Source organism: Lagopus muta, chromosome 15 (genome assembly GCF_023343835.1).
Source record: "Lagopus muta isolate bLagMut1 chromosome 15, bLagMut1 primary, whole genome shotgun sequence".
Classification (NCBI taxonomy): Eukaryota; Metazoa; Chordata; class Aves; order Galliformes; family Phasianidae; genus Lagopus; species Lagopus muta.
Genome location: NC_064447.1, coordinates 8,998,648 through 9,019,376, shown reverse-complemented (window position 1 = coordinate 9,019,376; position 20,729 = coordinate 8,998,648). Strand labels below are relative to the sequence as shown.

The window sequence follows — 20,729 nt, the reverse complement described above, 5'->3', positions numbered from 1 at the left end:
AGGCACAGAGTTCAGCGGCCTCTCAAGTAATCATTTATTTTCAGCTTCATTTTACAATTGGCTCAATGCTTTGCTAAAGGCGAAAGCTCTCACTTCTGAGAAGAACATGCAGTATCCAATGGGACAGAAATCAAGTCCCGTGCTACTCAGTCCAAAATGGGACACAGAATCTGATAAAAGAAGCTGATGTACGTGTGTGTGCATACATTTCCTCCTGCCTTCTTTCCTTCAGTGGAAAACTCTGTAGAGCACCAGGGTATTCTTAACCACTGTTGTTTTTTGACTTAGGCCTCTTAAAGCATCGTAGAGATGCTGCAGTAAAATATTGTTCTATGTTTTTCCTCTCTGCTCATATTGTTCCCACCTACAGTATAATTAGCAACTGCTCACTTTATTCAAAAGCACTGGCAATCTTGGCAGTAATGCAAGAGCTAGAGGAGCCTGGAAATGCTGGGTGTGTGCAGGTGTGTTCTGGCTTGGACAGCTAACCAGATCAGCACGTGTTTTGGTTGTTGGTTTTTGTTTGTTTGTTTTTTTAGAAGGTATGTGTGTGCAATGCTAACTCTTAATTGCTTCTTTGAAATAACTTTTGGTCCTGCGACCTGAAATCAATCCAGGAAAAGCTGCTTTAGTGATTTCTTTTTTTTTTTTTTTTAATGTTTTGCTGATTTTTTTATTTTTATTTTTTGTGTGTGCTTTTTTTTTTTTAATTTGGAAAACAAATCTTGGCCTTTCAGATTGGTCCTCCAGTCTCTTGTGTGCGTAATGGAAAGCCTCCTGTTCTCCAGCCTTTTCCTCAGGACAAAAAACAAGGCCAGGAGGAGCCCTTGGTCACACTCAGCCCTATGGTCAGGGCACAGCCTGGAGTAGCTACAAGGTTAAATCTGCAAGAGCTTCCTCCACTGCAGACAGGGCTTCCAAGGAGCTTTCTTGTCAGTGTGGTTTGTTAACCATTTGTCTGATCCGATGCCACATGCAGGTTTCCCAGTATTGCTGCAGTGCATGTTTTACTCTTGCTCTCTTGTCCCTTCACATATCTAGGGCTGAATTAGTTTGCTTCTACTGAGACATACTAGGAAAACTGCCAAACTGCAAGGAAATGGCTCCTAGGAAAACGTCTTACCTCCTTCTAGGCCACTACAAGGCACAGGAGTGTACAAGAAAAACTTGTATTTTGCATACTTGCATAGAACTGATGTCTTCATTGCTTGGATGATGATGAACTTTTAATACCAGTCTTGTATTTTCTTGCACCTCTGTAGTTCCTGTGTGTCCTGATAGCTGAGCATTGATGTACAAGGTCCCATTTCCTTCATTCTGTCCCCTACTTGTTCATCAGTGACAATTGGAAACAACTGCACTTGTTTTGACAAAAGCAGCTGCAGCCCTTTGCTATGAGGGTAAGGCGATCAGTGATTCTGTACAAAAGGGAAAGCAGGAGCAAGTGTGATAAAACACGAAATCAAAGAACCAGACCACTCATTCCATATGGCCTTCCATTGAGATCCCGTAGGGAAAAGGCTGGTGCTTGAGAGGAAAGGATGGGGGCCTGCTGGTCCGTGCCTCTGTGCAGACTTCAGTTCTTCTGCATTGTGTCTTGGTAGAGTCTGCGGTCGTGCTGGAGGAAGGGAGCCCCTTGGAAATGGAGCTGAAGGAAACCGAGTCCCCAGCTGAGTCTCCAGAGAGTGAGGATTTTGAGACGTCGTGTTCTGAGCAGATCCTGAGCGAGGAAAGGTTTGGTAAAGCCCAGGAGTCTTACAGCAGGGTAAGCAGCAGCAGCAGCTCCGTGCTACGTTACAGCCCTGTCCTCAGAAAGGTGTGAGAGGTGTCTGTGCTCTGCCTGGGGCTGCCTCAGTGTCACTGTTGTCGGCTGCTGCTCTGTGAATTAGGAAAAACATTTGTATTTGTTTCTTCTTCCTTTAGTCATCCTCAACCTCTAGCCAAGATGAAAAATCTCTGAAGTCAGACGAGCTGGTGGAGGGCGGAATTCCCATCGGGAGAGTGCTGCCAGCAGAGGATGGCCGGGCACTGGAGGAGCTCTCCTTCCAGCCCTCCCAGCCGCTCAGCAAGTCGAGCTCTTCCCCCGAGCTGCAGACTCTGCAGGAGATCCTCAAGGATGCAAACGGCAGAGAAGTAACAAGGAGGCTGAGCACGGAAGTGAAGTCCAAATCTCAGTCTGGGAACCTGGAAGGGGAAGGACTGGGCAGTTGGCTGAGCAAGGGTGAGGACACCAGAGCAGTGGGCTCGGGGGGGTTGGATGGCAGTGGCCCCACCACCTCTCCACGCTCCCCATCTGGGCACCGGCCCAGGGGTTACACCATCTCTGACTCTGCCCCATCACGGAGAGGGAAGAGGATGGAGAGAGATGCCTTCAAGAGCAGAACAGCAGCCACCAATGCTGAAAAAGTACCTGGAATAAACCCAAGGTATGTTGAGGAGCATATGGACTAGATAATCTTTGAGGTCTTTTTCAACCTTAATGGTTCTACAGTTCTATGATGTGGAACTTGAGCTAATGAGCTTGTAATTGCTGGAGCTGTGGCTGGATTTGTTCCAATGTGTCTGTGTGTTTTATGGGATCTACAAAACCGTAACTGGTTAAAAAGATAATTATTGCTTGTCTTCTCAGGCCTTAATATAGAGATGTTGAACCTACTATCACCAAATTAACTTTGCAATCTTAGGAAATATGTCTCCTAAGTGGTTCCCAGTTTATTCAGGTCCCATAGAGTCAACTTTGCTGCGAACAGGATGAATTGCCCATCGTGCTGCTTGGGAAATGTCACGTGCAAAATACTATGAAAAAGGAAGATGATAGGATATGGTAGTTTGAACTTCAGGTATTCAGTTTTCCCCCAGATTGTGTTCTGAGACAATCTTCATCTTATGAGGGGAAGATCATTCTGTAAAGTGCAAGTGTCTGTACAATCATTTGTGCTGCAGGCTGGAAGTACCCCGTGTAACTGTGAGGCAGCAGTGTGTTCCTGCTCCTTTGTTACAAGTGAAGATTGCCTTTTGAATGGGGAATTTATGCAGCTGCCACTGTTTGACATGCTGATTGTTTTTTGTGACAGGGGTTTATTATAGGCCATAGGTAGTCAGGCACCCATTGGCTCTAGAAGATGACTAATACTCTGCTAGAATTTTAATTGCCCCTATTTTTAATTCTTTACAGAAAGTTCTTACATGCAGCAGGTCAAAATGAACTGAAAGCTTGTGGTAACAGAACATGTTTTCCCCTCTCTCCCTTAGCTTTGTGTTTTTACAATTGTACCATTCCCCGTTCTTTGGTGATGAAAACAACAAGCCCCTCCTGTTGCCAAATGAGGTAGGCAAGGATTTTTATTATTATTATTAAGTCCTGTAGTTAATTTTTCCAACCCCATTAACATTTTAGGGAGAGCAGTGGGTGCTGGGAGATGATTGCTTTTAAAGATGTGACAAATGTTTTGATTGTAGACGTTTGAAAAATCGGTGCAGCTCCTGGATCAAATTCCCTCGTATGACACCCACAAGATCGCAGTGCTGTACGTTGGAGAGGGCCAGGTGAGTTGCATGCAGGTGCATTCAGCATTTGATGGTTCCATCTCAGCAGAAGGGCAGGCACTGTTACCCCAACAGTGAGGTTTGCACTGCTGCTGCAGGAGCTGAGCTTTTCCTTAGTTTCTTGTGTTAGAAATCAGTGCCTGTGTGAATCCCTTCTGGGGAGGTGGTGGCCTAATCACTCATGCTGATGGAGTGCTCTTTGCATTCATTGTGGGGCTCTGTGCTCTTGTTTCCTAGAGCAACAATGAAATTGCCATTCTGTCAAATGAGCACGGCTCCTATCGCTACACCGAGTTCCTGACAGGCTTAGGGAAGCTCATCGAGCTCAAAGACTGCCAGCCAGACAAAATCTACCTCGGTGGCCTGGATGTGTGTGGGGAGGATGGGCAGTTTACCTACTGCTGGCACGATGACATCATGCAAGGTATGGTATCTCCAGAAGGCAGAAGTGGAAGGCTGGTTTCTTCTCATTTTAAGACTGAGCCTCTTTCTACAAACCTTTTCCATTCTGAGGGTGCAGTGAGGATGACCTGGGGCTGTGTTTTCCCTCTGTTACCTCTCTGAAGTCTCTGCAAGCCATGAGTTCAGGAGAGGTGCATACATGCCTTCTGTAAAAAAAAGACACCAGCTGCTGGAGTGAACCATGGAGGGCAGCACCAAAGAGTGGCAGGTGCAGATGCTGTGCTTCCCTGGCAGAGCTGCACACTGTTCTCTGTGCTCAGCTACTGCTGGAGCAATCCAGTAGCACTGGATTCAGCTGTCACAAACGGGGATGAACCTGTCAAGGGAACACAGTGTGGTCTTTTCATTACAGTGCTGCCAATACTACTTTGTCTTTCGGGCAAATGCTGAGATAAACATTACTGCTTGCAGCTAAGCTCAGCCTAAGGGTCCTTCTGTTTCCTCTTCAGCCATTTTTCACATTGCTACACTGATGCCCACAAAGGATTTGGATAAATATCGCTGTGACAAGAAGAGGCACCTTGGGAATGATTTTGTTTCTATTGTTTACAATGATTCTGGTGAGGACTTCAAACTGGGAACAATAAAGGTACAGGATTTTACCTCCAGGCCTGTTATAAAACAGGCATTTGGCTGTAAAACCTTGATCTGACGTGTTCTTTGGGTAAACAGTGATCATGAACTGAGGTTATTTGCCTTGGTGGGTTTATGCATGCTAGTACACGGCATTCAACAGAGTCATGACAGCTGCCAGTAACGTGTGTTTGACTGTTTTGTTGTTTTCCCATTAGGGTCAGTTCAATTTTGTGCATGTCATCATAACACCACTTGACTACGACTGCAACCTGGTCACACTGCAATGTCGAAAAGGTAGGAATCCCCTCAGCATTTCTTAGTCTTTCCTTTATTGCCAGTGCAATAACGGACATCACTTTGCAATGTTTTTGCATTCCAAAAGTAAATGCTTCCAAGAGGAACTCTCTGAAACCAATTTGCTGCATAGCAACATCTGTATACATTCTGTATCTTCCCCTACAGAGCAGCCATAGGGTCAGCTGTGTTCAGTTGCAGTGTAAGTTCTGTCTGTCACAGTTGGAGCTGTGGTGCTTGGTGGGAAGTTCTGAGGTTCTGTGATGCAGTCCTTCAGGTTTAGTTACTGGCAACTTTTTGTCTTCATCTTCTCTCTTAACTGACAAGAATTTTTGTTTTGCCTTTAAAATAAAGACATGGAGGGGCTTGTAGACACAAGTGTTGCTAAGATCATCTCTGACAAGAACCTGCCATTCGTCGCCCGTCAGATGGCCCTGCATGCTAACGTGAGTACCCTGAGCTCTCTGGGACCTTCTGTCTTTCAGCTGGCAACTTCCTTCACCAGATATGAAGGAGACAAGAAGGGCTTGCTAAAGCAAGTCAACTTTCTCCCTCAGTTATTTGTCGACCTTCGAGTCAGTAACCTATAACATGAACAGTTAGAGCTATATTTCAGCTGCTGTCAGACTGGACTGAAACATTCAGTTGATTTTATTGCCATGGTTATGTTAATGTGCATTCTCTCTTTCCTTGCTTCTCCGCACTCTTCCCAAACCAGATGGCTTCCCAGGTTCACCACAGTCGATCCAACCCTACTGACACCTACCCTTCCAAGTGGATCGCTCGGCTGCGGCACATCAAGCGGCTGAGGCACCGGGTAAGTGAAGGTGTCTGCAGGGATGCTGAGAACTAATCTCTGCCTTACGAAGCGTTGTTACAAATAAGGCAGATAGAATCAGCTAACAGAACTTGACAAATAGGAGGAATAAAGTCTGTGTGAAGATTAGAATCCAGCTCTTGTGGGAACAAGGAGTGTAGGGACTTGCGAGCTTCCATACAGCTCCCCTTGCAGCAACTGCACTGGGAGCCCTGATATTTGAAGACAGATCTGCTTGTGCTCTGCACTGCAGTAGAGAATGTAGGAAAAGCTGTACTGAGTAACCTGTCCTGCTCTGACCAAATGGAGTGTGAGTGTGAAAAGTTGCAGAGAACATGGAGCTCATCTGTTCTCATTTGGCTTTCAGCTACGTGAAGAAACCCAGTACCAAACTCCTGGCCTTCCCCTGCAGATGCACCCATCTGCTCCAACAAAGCCCTCTCCCCAGATGGCTCAGGACCCACCGCCAGCCTACGAGACCGGTCAGAGGAAGCGGCTGATCTCCTCAGTTGATGACTTCACTGAGTTTGTGTAGGTCTGTGCGGGTTGGTGTGTCTGTTCTGGGATGGGTAAGGCAGTGAATGTGTTGCACCTGCGTGCTGACTCCGTGCAGCTGCATGGACATAGAGGAGAAGGATTGGGCACACGCAGGGTGACTGTGCTGCTTTCATGTGGACTCGGCACTGAACCTTACTTACCAGGAGGATTGAACGTTTTGCTGCCCCAACCTGCCACTGCTGTCTGATGAAAAGACTGTGTATCCCCAGCAGATGCTCCAAAAGAGAACCAACTCCGCATGCTTTGTTTTTATTTGGTTTGAGCTTCTCTAAAGCTTCCATCTCTGGTGGGAACTTTCTTGGCAGAACCTTCTTCTGGGCTCCCACAACACCAGTGTCTGGTGGGGGCAGATGAAGTCTGATAGTCTGCACTTCATCACATAGGTGGAAGTTGCAAGAGTTGGGGAAAGTGTCACACCTTTATTGGGAGTTAAATACAAAGTATTGAAGCTCCAGCCATTGTTTCTAAGCAACCCAGAATCTCTGCTCCTCTCCAGACCCTGGTGCCTCGTGGCACTTGAACTCTACAGACTGTGAGGCTTCCTGCCAGTTCTGGTAAGGCTTAATCCAGGTTCTCAAGTGATCTGCAGGATGAACTGTTTAAATTACCAAGGATGATGTCTCCTTGAGTCAGTGAGCCCTTTTTGCTGCCAGAAGTAATGCAAAGCGGGGAGATGGGAGCGACTCAGTGGAGCAGCAGAATGGCAGAGTGCTGAGACATGGGCCACTGGTGATGAACTGCTCTGATCCACTGGGGCTGACAGTGAGGACTGAGGCCAGGTGTGATTTCTAGGTTCATCTGCAGGATATCCACCAATTGCAGCATCGTCTCTGAAGGAGTTTTGCCCATTGCACTAACACACAAGGTCAGTATCTCCTCCTGGGACCTCAGCTGTTGTAGTTAACCAGTGGTCCTCTCAGTGCAAGTGTGTACAGGTGGATTGGGATTATGTAGCCCACCTTGTGCTGAGATGCTCATCAGACACTACACTACCAAACTGGAAGACATCATGTAAGCTGGACTATACTGTGAGTACTTTATCTCCTGCTTCGTGAGTAAATGGGAAGCGTGGCTTTTTGATAACAGTAATTACAGAGCCCTTGCAGTGGAGCTAAATGCAGTGCAATCAGCACATGGAACTGCAGAGCGACTGCCAAGGGAGCAAAAGTGAAGCTACTAACTGATGCAGGGCTGTTTGGGAACTCTAAGTGTATGTTGTGTTTTGAGTGTTCATACGTAAGTCCTGAAGGAAATAAAGTATTTGTATGGTCAGTGGGTTTTTGCTGGCCTGGGAAGTCTCAAATAATAATGTCGCAGGCACTTTGCCTTTGTGTTGGCTGCAGACCCTTCAGTAACGAGCTGTTGTAGTTAATTACAGACCAAAGCTTCCCTAATAGGCCAGCTGATCAGAGTGTCTTGTATTGTGCAGGAGATGCCAGTGAAGTTCTGGTCACAGCCAAAAGGAACAAGGCTGGGTTGGTAGGGATGGGCTCTGGTGAGCACCGTGCGCCCCTGGGCCTTTGCTGAGCTCTTCCCGGTAGCGGTGCGTGGGTCACTGTGCAGCTGTGGGGCTGAGAGAGCAACAAAAGCAATGGAGCCGGTCTGTAGCAGTCAGCTTTTATTTGACCTTGTCATTTTTTTTTTTTTTAAGAAACATCCCCACAGTTACAAAATACGGCATTTTTCTTTGCAGTAAATGCTGACCAGATGGTAACATTTGGCATATTGGTCACAATCATCTGTTTTTTAAAACAAAAAAGCATTTATATAGAGGTCCCTCCCACTCCCTTTTAAACTAGTGGATAGTTTTTTGTGGTTTTTTTGTTTTTTTTAATCGAAGCAGCTTGATACTGTTGCATCTTTACGAGACTTAAGACAATAAATAAAAAACCAACTCTTGGTGACTACAAACACAGAAATATACATTCAGGAGTACTTATTGGTTAGGGCTGTACGTCAAGTTTGTTGCTGCCGCCAGTATAACGCCATGCTAACTGCCTGCAGCAAAGTGTGTGTCTACGTGGTACCTCAGCTGTGACAGTGAAGGAACTCTGTGAGTGTTGCTATAGTCTGTACAAATAAATGCTGCACTGAGAACTGTGATTGCTTGGAAGCTGTCTGTGGTGCCCGCTGAGCACGCAGGCCCTCAGTGAGGTGTCTGGCTTATCAGGAAACAATTGTGTGGGTTCCAGAGCTGCTCTCCATACTTCAAATGAAGGTGAGAAGTAGGGCAGTTGTCCTAGCCTGTTTCTGCTCCTCTTTGATTAGAAGAAGCACTTGGTAAGTCACGCGCATCAACTCACAATCACGCACACAAACAAAGCAAATGGGGTAAGAAACAGCCACTGGGGAATGGAAGTCCCAGTGCCTCACTGGGGAGCATCCTTGTCCAGCCCACACTGTAGCTTATTCAAGGCCTTTCTGAGCACGTGGGTCCCTGCTCACTGCTGCCCCTCTCTTTCTCCTATTAACAACTTTATTTTTTGAACATATTCAAACCACGCTGGGGGGAAGGGGCTGAGCCCTCTGCTGTGGTTCTTGGGACAGCCCTTCCTTCTTTTGGCTCTTGACAATGCAAGAGATTTCCAAGACCTGCTTGGTTCGCTCTCCTCCCTGCACAGTCCCTCTGCCTGTCCCACCCACAGTGCCGGGGATGCAGCTGAGAACGGGTGCCTGTAGCCACACAGGGACCAGGTGCCTCAGTTCTGCTGAGCTCCAGGCGCTTCTCTGCATCCTCTTCAGCCTGCCTCTTCTGTCCCTTTAGGAAAGCTTTCGGTTACTAACAGCGGTTTTCTCCGCTCCACGCTCTACTTCCTGCTCTGAAATCTGCTTTCACCAACCTTCAAGGAGACCAACAGGCCAACCTCCATCTCATCTCACCCTCAGGCTCCACACATTTGTTTTTGCCTATCTGCAGCCTTCTGCAACTTTCCACAGCCTCTGTCCTTCAAGCAACCAAGGTTTTCAACAGCAATTTCCACCAGAGCACCCATGGGAAGGGACTGGGGCAGGTGCACGAAGCCACCAAGGAGCTTTCTGAACCTCTCTGTTGCAGCTGGCCAGGGCCTTGCAGTGCTGTGCTTACCTACGGCACTCCCTGAAGTAACACTGCTGCTCCCTGGAGCACTGCTTTCACTCCCTTCAGCCCTCGTACCGTTCCAAAGGTACCCCACTGTGCTCTGCTCTGCCTGCAGGGACTGCCCCACCTCGAGAGCACACACACCACATGCACACAGACACCCGAACCTTTATATACATGGGACATTCCCAGAAAGAAGCACTTGGTACATCCTTTAAATAACTCTGACAATAGTATTCTGTCTCCTATCTACATGTTTCAAACACGTTACCGATGCTATGAAAATATAGCAAACATACAAAAATATATACATTTAAAAAAAAAAAACCAACAAAACACCATATAAATTACTTACACTATACATAATGTGAAATGGTGATGACAAAGTGAACACAGACCCTGGAGTGGCTGCCGTGGGGGTTTGGGATGTTTGTCCCTCTCTCTCTCTCCCCCAGTGCATTTGTGCTTCTCATCATGAAGATGCGGGGAGGTAACGGTGCAGCTGGGTGGCTGCATTCACTTTATCATTGCATTCTCATTTCAATTTATGATTTAAACAAACAAAAAAATACTGCTTTATATTGATATATTATCCTGTTCTTGTTAGATCGCATGTGTCGTCGTTAGCTGAGGAAAGCATTGTTTAAAGTGCTGGGCAGTACATACGAACAAAAGTAAACCAAAAAGAAATACATAGGTCAATACATTCCTTGGGTTAGAAAAGCCAAGCAGCCAGCAGCACACACACACACCGTGGGGTGCCTGTGCGTGGGGCGGGGGGCCGCAGCGAAGCCAGCACGGTGGCACCCCCTGCTTGGAGACAGCCAAAGGCAGCCCCGGGTATCTGCACTCCACCTGGGACAGCAGGCAGGCAGCTCACTGCAGCTTGCAATGTCATTGGTTTTAAATATTGGGTTTCTTTAAATACAAATAATACCAATTTCTGGAGGATAAAAGGAACCAATACTGGAATTAACTGATCTGGGCATAGATATCATTTTGTCTATATCAATATATATTTATGCTTAAAAAAAAAAAAAGGTTAAATATCTTCTTGAAACCTGTAGCTTTCCTCCACAGTGTGTCTGGTCGGCAAAATCCAAGGTCAGACCTTCAAGGCCAGGGCTCAGCTCTCCCCCTTTCTCCTGGCACAGCCAGCAGGAAGGGGAGACAGCCTTGGCCCACTCACCCTACACCAGTCCCCAATAAAGTGTCCTTGTGACAGCCGCCTTGCGCGGTCCATTTGCAGATGGGGGCCGTTTAACAAAAGAGAGACAACTTTTTAATACTGCCTTACTGTAACCGGTATTTTCTGCATGCTGACCCCAACCTGTGCAGCCTTCCCCAGCTGTCCATGAGGAAAGGCTCAGCCTCTCCCAGTGAACCCTCAGTACTGGAAACCACTGGTGAGGAAATGGGCACAGCATGGAGGTTGGGGGCTGCACCAGCCCCGCTGCAGGCAGCAGCCCCATACACCGGCAGCAGCTCGCCAGGCTCCAGGCCTGCCTGGCAGGCACAGCCCGCCTTCACGAACCTCTTCCGAGGCTCTCTCTGCCCTCCCAGGGGCACTGCTCCCCATGATGCCCCCAGCACAGCTACTTGACAGTGGGGTGGACCCTATTCTTGGCTCGGAGAGGCCGCTTCTTCTTCACGGTCGGAGCCAGAGCAGAGTGTGCTTTGTGCGGGGGGAGCGCAGAAGCCGCCACGCTGATGCCTCTGCTGGCACGGATGAGGCGGCTGGGCACAGAGCTCCTGCTGCCAGGAGAGTGGGAGGACAGTGGGAGCTGCGGGTCCGTGGTGGAGGAGATCTCGGGTGAGGGCCCTCGCTCTGTACTGCCCGCACAGTACCTGCTCAAGACATCCTCCGGCACCAGAGAGTGCCTCCTCTTGGAGCGGCGGCTCTGGGAGCCCTGCAGCTGGTGCTCGATGCGGTACACGTCCTCCGTCACCTGGTTGACCCGATCAAATTGGGCTAGCAGCATCTCAAAGAGGGAAAGGAGCCGCTGGAGGTCGGCGTCCACTTCCAAGCTGTCCCGGGTGCTCAGCACGAGGCTCAGCCCATCCAGCTGGCTGGAGGAGGTGGAGGCCCTGGAGCTGTCAGAGGCAGCGCTGGGAGTGGGGCCCCGGATGGATTTGGAGTCGCTGGAGTCCCGGGATGGAAGTGGTTCCATGCCTTCAAACCTCACCTTGTGGCGGAACTGGAAGGAGAGGACAGGGGACTCAGAGTGATTTCAGGAGCTGCCACATGGGAATGCTGTACCACAGCATCTGCCCTGCTTCTAATAGCCCCGCTGCTGCTATTAGCCTTTCCTGGTGGGTCAGGCTACAGCTCAGACCTGGGGACAGATCTCAAATAACATCAGCTGAAATGCTGGGACTGAGAACTGGCAGCCTACATTCCTGCAATGCCCTGCCACTAAACCAGCTCCTGGCCTCCAGGATCTGCCACTGCCAGAGGGGCAGAAGCATCTAACTGTCAACTGCAGTTGAAAGCAGCCAGAGTCAAAGCAGGATAAGGACAGTGGATGTTTCCCTATACAAGTCTGCAGCTTAAGATGTGCTACTTGACCCCTTGTCCCAAGCTGCACTCACCTCCTTGGCTTTGCTGAAGCCCATCCACATTTTCAGCCTGCGCACAAAGAGCTCCACCATCTCATAGTCCTGGGGCTCGAAGGCAGGGCGGTACAGTTCAAAGTGCATCTCCCGGTAGCTGTAGACAAGCACCACGGTGAACAGCCTCAGCATGATCCACACCTCCAGGATGATATAGCTGGTGCAGAACAGGTAGTAGAGGCCAGAAGAGTCAGACGGGTAGGGGTAGAGGCTCACACTGCCCCGCACCATAGCAATGAGCAGCAAGAGGCTGCTGCCAACGCTGCGGAAGGACTCCGAGGAAGAGGAGAAAAGCTGCAAAGGAGACAATGGAGATATGATGAAAAGAGATCCATTGATGGCACAGTATCTCGTGACACTCACTACTCCATCTTGCAAAGCACGAGCTCTTTGGAGCAGCTCCTCAATCAGCTGTGACAGGGACTGGCCACAGACAGTGCATGGCCAAAGCCACCATGTCCCTGAGCACTTGGCACAGCCTGGGCACTGCCTGTACTGGGAGCCAGCTGGGATCTGCTGACAGCTGCAGCATAGTGAGGGACAAGGGGGTCACACAACCCTGGGCCTCACCCCCCAACCAGCCCCTCTGTGAGACAAGACAGGGAGTGCAGGTAGTTACCAGGAAGCCAAGCTGTGCATACGCCAGGATGAGGACCACAAAAGCCAGCCCTGCTGCAGTCAGCTCCTTCAAGGACTTCTGAAAAGTCTTCCCAAACACGGACCACTGCCTGACAAAGCGCAGCTGCTGGGCAGCCTAGGACCAAACAAGAGGATGGTGTTACAACAGGCTCAGGTGATCTGCCCAGCACAGCAGAGCCTCTTTCTTGTTTTCCCTGCCCTGGCAGAGGAAGGGGCATTACGGCACCACTTTCTCTCAGACTGCACATGCAGACCTGCAATGGGAAGGCAGCACACCCTAAGTCCTGTACAAGCACTATACCAGAGCCCAAGAGCTCAGGACGTGGGAGTGTCCTGCCTTAAAATCCCACACCTCCATCTCAGCCCTCCTTTTACACATTTCTCTTAAGGTTCTTGAGAGTCTTTCAAACATGTCTGAGAAGTGCAAACTCTGGCAGCACAGAGGACATTCTAGTCCAAGGGCTCCTTGACGACAAAATCATCCCAACAGCCACAGTTCTCCAAGGGAACTGGGTGCTGAGAGGCTTTAAGAGACTCAGAGTGCTGCAGCAGAGGTGCACATGGGTGTGTGACAACACTGTCCAGCACCTCTGTCTTGCTATGGATGTGGAAGAATGTGGCAGCAACCACTTTGCATTTATCAGTGCCTGGCACAACAGAATCAGTCATGTGCATGTTTTTACTTCAGGACTGTGCAGGAATGACAACCTGGCACAGGAGCAGAGGACACATCTCTGACCATATCCTGCATCCACCCAGCCCTCTCCGTACCTGCACCATCAGGAGGAAGAGGAGGGAGGCAGCCAAGGTGCTGAAGACCGTGTTGAGAAAGGCCACCTGGTAGAAGTTGGTGAAGACCTTGCGGTTGTTGAGGTATTTGAGCCACTGCTGGTCAGCCAGGGTGGCTTGGCTGAGGTGCACCACCACTGTGCAGGTGGTGAGGAGGATGAAGACCCACTGGCCATAGTTGCCCCACAGGGTGAAGTAGGCCCTGCCTTCTTTCTTGATGGAAAGTGACTCAGACACCACAAAGTAGACCACAAACATCATGAGAAAGACCTGGGGGAAAAATGGAGAGGTTGTCGTGGAGGGAGAGGGCAATACTGGGCTGCACCAGGAGACCCTAGGATAGTAAAAGCCCCATATATTAAGCTGAGTTCTGCGATCCTACATCTGCAGTGCACTTCTGCAAGTCTTCCCATGCCTTCCTCTCAATCACTCTGTCCTCCTCCTTCCTGTCACGGCAGCAAAGCTCCCCAGACCACATCCAATGCACCTATGGCAGGGTGGCAATGCCAAGGAGAAGACTGCTCTGCTTGCATCTAGCCCTGACCCAGTCAGCAGAAGGTTCAGTCTGATCCACCCAAGCACCTCTGTGCAGTGACTGAAAGGGAAGTGCCACACTCACCATCATGAGAAGCTGCAGTGTGACACCACTGCTGAGTCGCAGCAGTGGGAAGGGGCTGATGGTGACAGTGGTGACAGCCTGGCCTGCACCCAGGAACTCCAGCTGGAGGGTGATGGCAGCATGCAGGTCCACGCTGGGGTTGTACTGCATCAGCTCCACAAAGATGACCCGGCTCCTGGGGAGGTAAGAACAGCTCAGGGCTCTGGGACAACGCAGGGACAACAACCTCAGTCTTTGGTGCCATCATTTTTGTAAGATCTTAGATTCTCTGTCCCTCTGGTGATGGTCTCAGTAGTGCCCCTTAAAAATCCAGGTGATAGAAAACATTTCCTTTGCCCCTGCCACACTTACATGTTGTCGATCCAGCTGTGCTGCTGAAGGTAATTCAGCTGAGCCCTGCCTTCCTCCAGTGAAGTCCCCAGCTCCTGGATGTAACCACCGCTATCGTAGAAAGAGATGTAACCCCAGTACCAGACCCTGCAGAGGAAGAGGAAGCATGGAATGAGTGCTGGAGACTGAAACAGAACAGCCCCCAGCAACCACGCAGGGCACCAAATCAACTGAGAAGTTCTCATGTCTTTAGGACGCAGGGCAGAGCTTTGGCTGTGGGCACAGCTCCTTACCCTGTGAGGTCAGGTGGTGAATAGGACCACGCAGTTGTCACGTTCACAGCTGCCTGTTCCCAGCCAGCTGCATAGTCAGCAGTGGAGAAGCTGTGTGAGTCGATGCAGTTCTTCCTGGCAACTGTGCCCAGCCCGTGGAGGACATCCTGTGCAGTGAGCTGGCACTCAGCTGAAAGGAGACCAACATCACCACCCCATCAGCATCCGAATGCAGATAAACAGTGCAGGGCACACAGCTGAGCTTTGACACTTAGCATCCCCCTTTTTCCCAAGCCCCCTCCATTACTGTGTCCTCAGTCACACCTCCAAAAACAACAAGAACCTCTCTCTTCAGTGTAAGTCTCTCCATCCTCATTTAATCTCTGATGGCAGCAGAACCAGACACACTGATGCACGTGCTGCAATGAGAAAAGTGCCTCGGCAACCTACCCTGCCTCACTCAGCCCCTAGCTGCATCCAGTCCCGGCCATTTCCTCCTCCCAGGCAGTGCCACCCCCCAGCAGGTGACAGTGAGGCCCTGGGCCATTGCCCCATACCTTCCTGCAGCCGGAGCTGGCGCAGCCGGGCCACCCCCAGTGTGGTGCTGTAGCTCTCCTGACCCGACTGGTTGTTGTAGAGGTAAGGAAGGAACACTTGCGACATCCAGACCCAAAACTGATCTGATCTGCAAGAGGGAAAAGGTGTGAGAGGCAAAACTCCTGGGGCAGCTCTGCTAGGGCAGCCTCTCTGCATGTCTCACCAAGGATCTGGTCATATGAATTTCACCTGGAAGGGACTGCATTTTGGACAGTAAACTGGGCTGCCTTCCTCCCAGCTCTGTCAGCAGGCAGGGACATGACTTCCACCCACCGTGAGCTCTGCTGGGGTGGGGCAAGGGGAACTGTTATTTGATGGGCAAGACCTAAAGGTGAATGGATCTGCTCTCCTTCTGAGTTCAGTGAAATCATTCCCAATTCAGGCTGCAATGAATCAAAACTTCTGTGACTCCGTGTGACAAGGGCAAGTCAAAGCTGCTGGCACAGGAGAATCGAGATCAGTAGTGAGAAGGGCTCAAAGGCATGGTTAATCCCAGGCAGCTGTCCCAGTGTCTTTCTGCTGGAGTTTACAGCAATGTGGAAATGCAGCTGGGAAATTTTAACCTACCTAAACCATGTGTGCAAAAAGAAGGGAAAGACTCTGCATTTCTGAGAGATGTTATTTTTGGTTCTCATGACCATGTTTATGACCAAACCTTATTTTAAGTTGTAGATTCTGTAGACAGAGCAAACTTGTGTCTTTTTGACCAGATACAGAAAGACCAACACCTGCAACTCACACAGCAGAGGTATTTGAAGTTCCAACATGTTAAAGCTCTCAATCCTCACAGTTCCCTCTGCCCTCCAGGTGAGAAGTAGAACCATGGGGAAAGGAAAGGACCTGCTCACTGCCACTCTGTGCCCATGTGTGAATTTATTGTTTTTCAAGCAATATTTCATTCCCCTCAGTGCCCAGGACTTTTACAGTTACCTCTTGATGCGGAGGAATTCACTGCTGCCCAGTTGCTGCTTGATGGAGCTCTGCAGAAGGAAGGCCCTGCTGTTGCGGGTGGCATCTCCATAGTTGGTGAGCAGGATCACCAGCAAGAACATCATGTAGATCAGGAAATTCTGGAAACAGACAACAGAAAGGGATTGCAGCCAATAGCAGGGTGGGACCTGGTCCCAGCCCTGGTTCTGCAGCAAATTAACGCTGTCCACTGATTGCTGGCTGGCATGAAGCAGGATCAGAACCCCAAGTCTTTCTTTTTCCATATGGGAAGCAAATTAAAATGAAACCCAGACCACAGACACGTAACAGTAATTTTTATTATATTTTTTTTCCTTGAAGAGGCCAGCCCAGCACCACATGTTTCAGTTGATACGCATTGCACAACCTCCCTGTAGCAGCTCCTATAGCTGGAAGTTTGGTTTGTAAAAACAGTGAAGGGAGTTTCCATCCTTTAAAGAAATACCATACAGTTAAAAATAACTTGACAACTCTACAGCAGCTGTGTATTCCCACCACCAGTGTGGAGGAGAAGTAATGGACAATCTACAGAAACTGAAACTTCTGCTCCTAGGTGGGGTCTGTTCTGTTCTGTTTCACAAGACACTGTTAATTAATTTTCTTGTGCAAGTTGATGCTGCAAACTTTGCCCTCTAACCTCAACCACCCAAACATACCAAACCAAGGATGTACAGCCAATCCCCTTACAGCCCCGCTCCCCACACACCTCAGCTCTCAAAGCTTCACAGAGAAGATGAATGTCACTGTCTGCCTTCTACAGATGGGAAAATTGAGGCTGAGACTTCTATTATCTCAGGAGATGACAGTTGGATTGGGAGAATCCAAACAAGGGTGTACCTCAACTGCTGGAGCCAGTTGCCCTAGACATCAAGGAACATGTCTTACCTTCAGCATCCTGTGCAGCAGTTTGACCTTCCTTGCCTCCTCCTTGGCCTGGAAAAGGGCAAACCCCTGTGGGGGTCGAACTTTGCTGATCTTCTCAGAAACATGCTCAACAAATGGATGCTCCACCAAGGTATCATCCTCCTCTGGGTGCAAGCGCTTGGCAACCAGTGAGAAATAGAGGGCTTCCAGCAGAACCTGAGGACACAAGCAGTGTCAGGGCCTGCAGAGTGAGCCATGCCATCAGAACCACCGTGGGCAGCAGCTCTTGTTTGACTTCCAGCACAGCCACAGACAGCAAGCAGAGCCTTGGAGCAGCTGGACTACCTCAAACTGCCACCAGCCCTGCTTCCCCTAATGCTGCTATCATGTCTACCCTTCCCCCTGCACAGCATTCAGTCCAATTAGTGTCTGATACAACTTGATTAGTAACTGGACAAGATGCTAATTACGGCTAATACATGCACCTGTACAGATACATGCTTGTGTAGTCCTTTTGATTTCCTTACCTTCAGGGGCTCCCAGACCAAGAAGGATGCCAGAAAGCTGAATATCCCTGAGATAAGCCACATGAGGGCAACGCTGGAGGAAAAGCCCACCCCGATCCACACGGAGACCCCCGTGGAGGTGGCAAAGAGGAAGAAACTGATACCATGAGCCAGATAGGAGCACCAGGATGGCAGCAAGCGCTTCCTGAATGTTTGGTCTGCAACTGGAAGGAGAGAAAACAGAGTCAGTGAAAAAGGATACCAACAGGCACACAAAAGGCTGAGCACATCCCTCATCCCAGCAGAGAGCTTGCCACCAGTCCTGGGTGAGTTTGGAGAGATCATCCCAGGCATCACACACTCAGAGGGAACAAGGAAAGCATATTGAAACACAGCCAGCCTCAGAACAGCAGCCCCCTACCTGCAGGCAGCAGGATGGGCAGGAGGAGGAGATGGGATCCCGACTTGGGCAGAGGGGTCAGTTCCCTACTTTCCATCAGGGCCCCAGGAATTTGGGAATGCCCAGCCTGAATGGAATTGCTGCTGTCAAGACTCACGAAAAGCCACACAGATCTGTCACAGTGGCTGGCCTTCAATCTGCTGAGCTACTCAGCCTTGGGGCTTGCTTGGGCACAGCTGCTTTCATCCACCCATGCAAACCATTGCTGGCATAAAGATAGAGCAGCCATTCATCAAGCATGATGAACTGATGGATTTTAACAGACCCAGGAGAACTGCTCCTGTGTCCAATTTTCTGTGCTGCAGCCTGCCCTAGAGAGGCTATGCCTCAAGAAGCCAAGAGCTCACACTATGAGAATTGACACAGCTTCTCTGCAGGATCTGTGCAGGGCACCCAGCCCTCCACAAGGCTTGACAGCTTGTCTGCTGCATTGTGCAACACTCTCTGGCTGGCTGTTGTGCTGCATGACCCAGTAGGAAGCATCTCTTCTCCTTTGCTTGGCTTTGTTAGTCAGTCTGAACTTTCATTGGCATTTGCCTCTTTCCCCTCTGGTTATGTACAGAGACTCTCACTCTCCATCCTTATGCAGAATGAATGAACTGATGTCTGCAGAGTAATTGAAGAAGCATCAAGTTGAGCTTCCCTAGGGTGCATGTTATGAGATATATAACAAAACAAATGGTGTTCTGTGGTCTGCTCAGACTGAGGCAGGAAATAGCAAGTACAACCCAAGCTTCAGAGCAGCCTCTCCTAAGGCTCCTTTGCTAATTACCTGCTCATCCCTCCCAGCTGCTGCCATGTGCAAAGCCCCCTGCCCATACCCACCACCCCGCCTTTGGTGCTGATGGTTGGCACGGCCATGCAGCCCTGGTACCTGTCCATGTCGACTTAGCCGATCTGCTCACTTCCCTGGGAGGGGCTGCCATGCTCTGGCCTTTGTCATTCAGTTTCTGCATCATGACCGTCTCCACCTTCTCCCCAAACACACTGGAGCTGCCAAGGCAAAGGGGATGCACTGGTGAGCAGTGCAGGCTCTGCCCCAGCTGGTGCTGGCTCTGCAGTAAGCAGGCTGTTACAAGAACAGCAGCCCCGGACCAGGAAGAAAAACTGTCTGCCTTGTTGGAGGGACTCTACTCCCCAGTACTTACAGGCCTGAGATCAGATCTGTTTCAGCCCTCATGTACGGTCCTAGGTCCTGGGAGTGCGAGATGCCACTAGCTCCATCTGCCAGTATCTGCCTTATCAGATCCTCATCTGGGGAAACAGAGCAAAGAGCACTGAGAGAACAGCACGCAGTCCCACACACTGAGATGGTTCTGTATCACTTAGGCTCAGCCACACTCATGGAGCCAGTCAATACACAGTAGAGGGGCCCTTCTCATAAAGAGCAGCCCTCCCTTCCTCCTGGTTTTCTAGCTCCTGTCTATCCCCACTTTGTGTTTGTGAAATCTGACATGAAATTCCTGGTACAGGAGGGCCAAGTTCTTCTTTTTCAGACACTTACACATGTTTCAAGACACACAGTGGCCGTGCAGCCAGTGAAGAAGTACTGCTTGCTTGCAACATTCAGATCCCAGGAGAACCTCTCCTTGCGCCCACTCACTTCAAACTGACCCACGTCAGTTTGCTTCCCCAGACTGAAATCCCATTTCCCCAGAAAACATAACCCCCCTTTTCTGCCCTGCAAATTGAAGCCAGGTAGCAGTCTGTTATTCCAACTTCTCCAAACCTGAGCCAGGACTCCCAAGGACCAGACTGTCCCTCCTGCACTTCCCTGTGGCATTCAAACCCTGGCACAGAGCAATGCTACACACCTGAGGCAGAGAAATATCTGGGCTGTCCCTGATGAACACCAAGTGACAAGCTGTCCTCCTCAGTTGCTAGAGGGGGCTCGAGTCCAAGGTGACGGCTGGCCCGGCCTCGCTTCAGCTTCTGAATGGTGTTGCCCATGATGGAAGGGTCACTGAGGAGATCTGGCCAGCTGAGTAGGGCCTCGCTGGAGGGCCACCGCACGAGGCTGCAGGAGAGCAGAGGACTGGCTCAATCAAGTGTGTATGAAGAAGGGAAGCATGAGAAAGGAAATTGCTAGCGGGCAGGCCTGTCTGGAAGTGGAACCGCCACAGTCTACCAGCACATGGCTGCACTGAGACCTGCAGAGTGCTTTGGGTAACTGTTCAGAACAAAGGTGGTGATGGATATCATTTTCCACCCCTTGGCAACAAGGAGTTACCAGCACTTATAAAACAAGCCATCAGAGTTCCACTGCTTGCAGGCAACTTTGATGGCCCCTTATTTTCCCTCCCAGAGCAGTATGTCAGCTGTGAAGCTGTTTCACATATGCAGGCCTGTGGCACTGGAAAGGAAGAAATAATATGTGGGAAACTCAAAGCAGAAAACAACACTGAATTCCTCCTTGCTCTGACCCAAGAAGCCTACTTACCTTTTGGAGTCCTCCAAAAACAGATCTGTTTTGGTTTGCTCGGAGAAGGCCTGTGGAGGAAGAGGAGGTACTTGAGGCATGTGAAACTTGCTGGCGCCTGGTTACAACAGCAGGTTGCTAACATTGCTTCAGCAGGGGTCACTGAAAGCCTGGAATCCCAGCCACTGTGAGCCTTGGTCCCACACCTCCAGGACCCTGTTCTGCTACAGCAGAATGATGCCCAAGCATGCAAGGAGAACCATACTCTCACATGCAGAGCTGTGGCTGTACACAGCTTGTGCTCAGTGCCTGTGACTGAC

The 20,729-nt window shown here is 49.8% G+C and overlaps 2 protein-coding genes across 11 annotated transcripts in view; one reads left to right on the top strand and one right to left on the bottom strand.

The window, feature by feature from the left end:
• Positions 1 to 8,356, top strand: part of TSC2 (TSC complex subunit 2) — a 31,331-nt gene extending 22,975 nt beyond the window's left edge. For all 7 annotated transcript variants that reach the window (XM_048962388.1, XM_048962392.1, XM_048962391.1 and 4 more), the window contains 10 exons: positions 1,605 to 1,765; positions 1,924 to 2,426; positions 3,253 to 3,328; positions 3,460 to 3,546; positions 3,784 to 3,970; positions 4,458 to 4,597; positions 4,800 to 4,878; positions 5,233 to 5,324; positions 5,597 to 5,695; positions 6,063 to 8,356. In XM_048962388.1, coding sequence (XP_048818345.1) covers positions 1,605 to 1,765; positions 1,924 to 2,426; positions 3,253 to 3,328; positions 3,460 to 3,546; positions 3,784 to 3,970; positions 4,458 to 4,597; positions 4,800 to 4,878; positions 5,233 to 5,324; positions 5,597 to 5,695; positions 6,063 to 6,230 — 1,592 coding nt within the window. In that variant the 3' untranslated portion in view covers positions 6,231 to 8,356. The remainder of the gene's footprint in view (positions 1 to 1,604; positions 1,766 to 1,923; positions 2,427 to 3,252; positions 3,329 to 3,459; positions 3,547 to 3,783; positions 3,971 to 4,457; positions 4,598 to 4,799; positions 4,879 to 5,232; positions 5,325 to 5,596; positions 5,696 to 6,062) is intronic.
• The window catches only part of PKD1 (polycystin 1, transient receptor potential channel interacting), an 85,927-nt gene continuing 73,054 nt past the window's right edge, over positions 7,857 to 20,729 (bottom strand). For all 4 annotated transcript variants that reach the window (XM_048962382.1, XM_048962383.1, XM_048962384.1 and 1 more), the window contains 15 exons: positions 20,431 to 20,480; positions 19,805 to 20,007; positions 19,139 to 19,244; positions 18,865 to 18,983; positions 17,552 to 17,754; positions 17,046 to 17,240; positions 16,122 to 16,261; positions 15,152 to 15,279; positions 14,616 to 14,784; positions 14,344 to 14,469; positions 13,993 to 14,167; positions 13,356 to 13,643; positions 12,565 to 12,699; positions 11,925 to 12,239; positions 7,857 to 11,530 (listed from right to left, as the gene is read on the bottom strand). In XM_048962382.1, the coding sequence (XP_048818339.1) occupies positions 10,928 to 11,530; positions 11,925 to 12,239; positions 12,565 to 12,699; positions 13,356 to 13,643; positions 13,993 to 14,167; positions 14,344 to 14,469; positions 14,616 to 14,784; positions 15,152 to 15,279; positions 16,122 to 16,261; positions 17,046 to 17,240; positions 17,552 to 17,754; positions 18,865 to 18,983; positions 19,139 to 19,244; positions 19,805 to 20,007; positions 20,431 to 20,480 (2,955 nt within the window). In that variant the 3' untranslated portion in view covers positions 7,857 to 10,927. The remainder of the gene's footprint in view (positions 11,531 to 11,924; positions 12,240 to 12,564; positions 12,700 to 13,355; positions 13,644 to 13,992; positions 14,168 to 14,343; positions 14,470 to 14,615; positions 14,785 to 15,151; positions 15,280 to 16,121; positions 16,262 to 17,045; positions 17,241 to 17,551; positions 17,755 to 18,864; positions 18,984 to 19,138; positions 19,245 to 19,804; positions 20,008 to 20,430; positions 20,481 to 20,729) is intronic.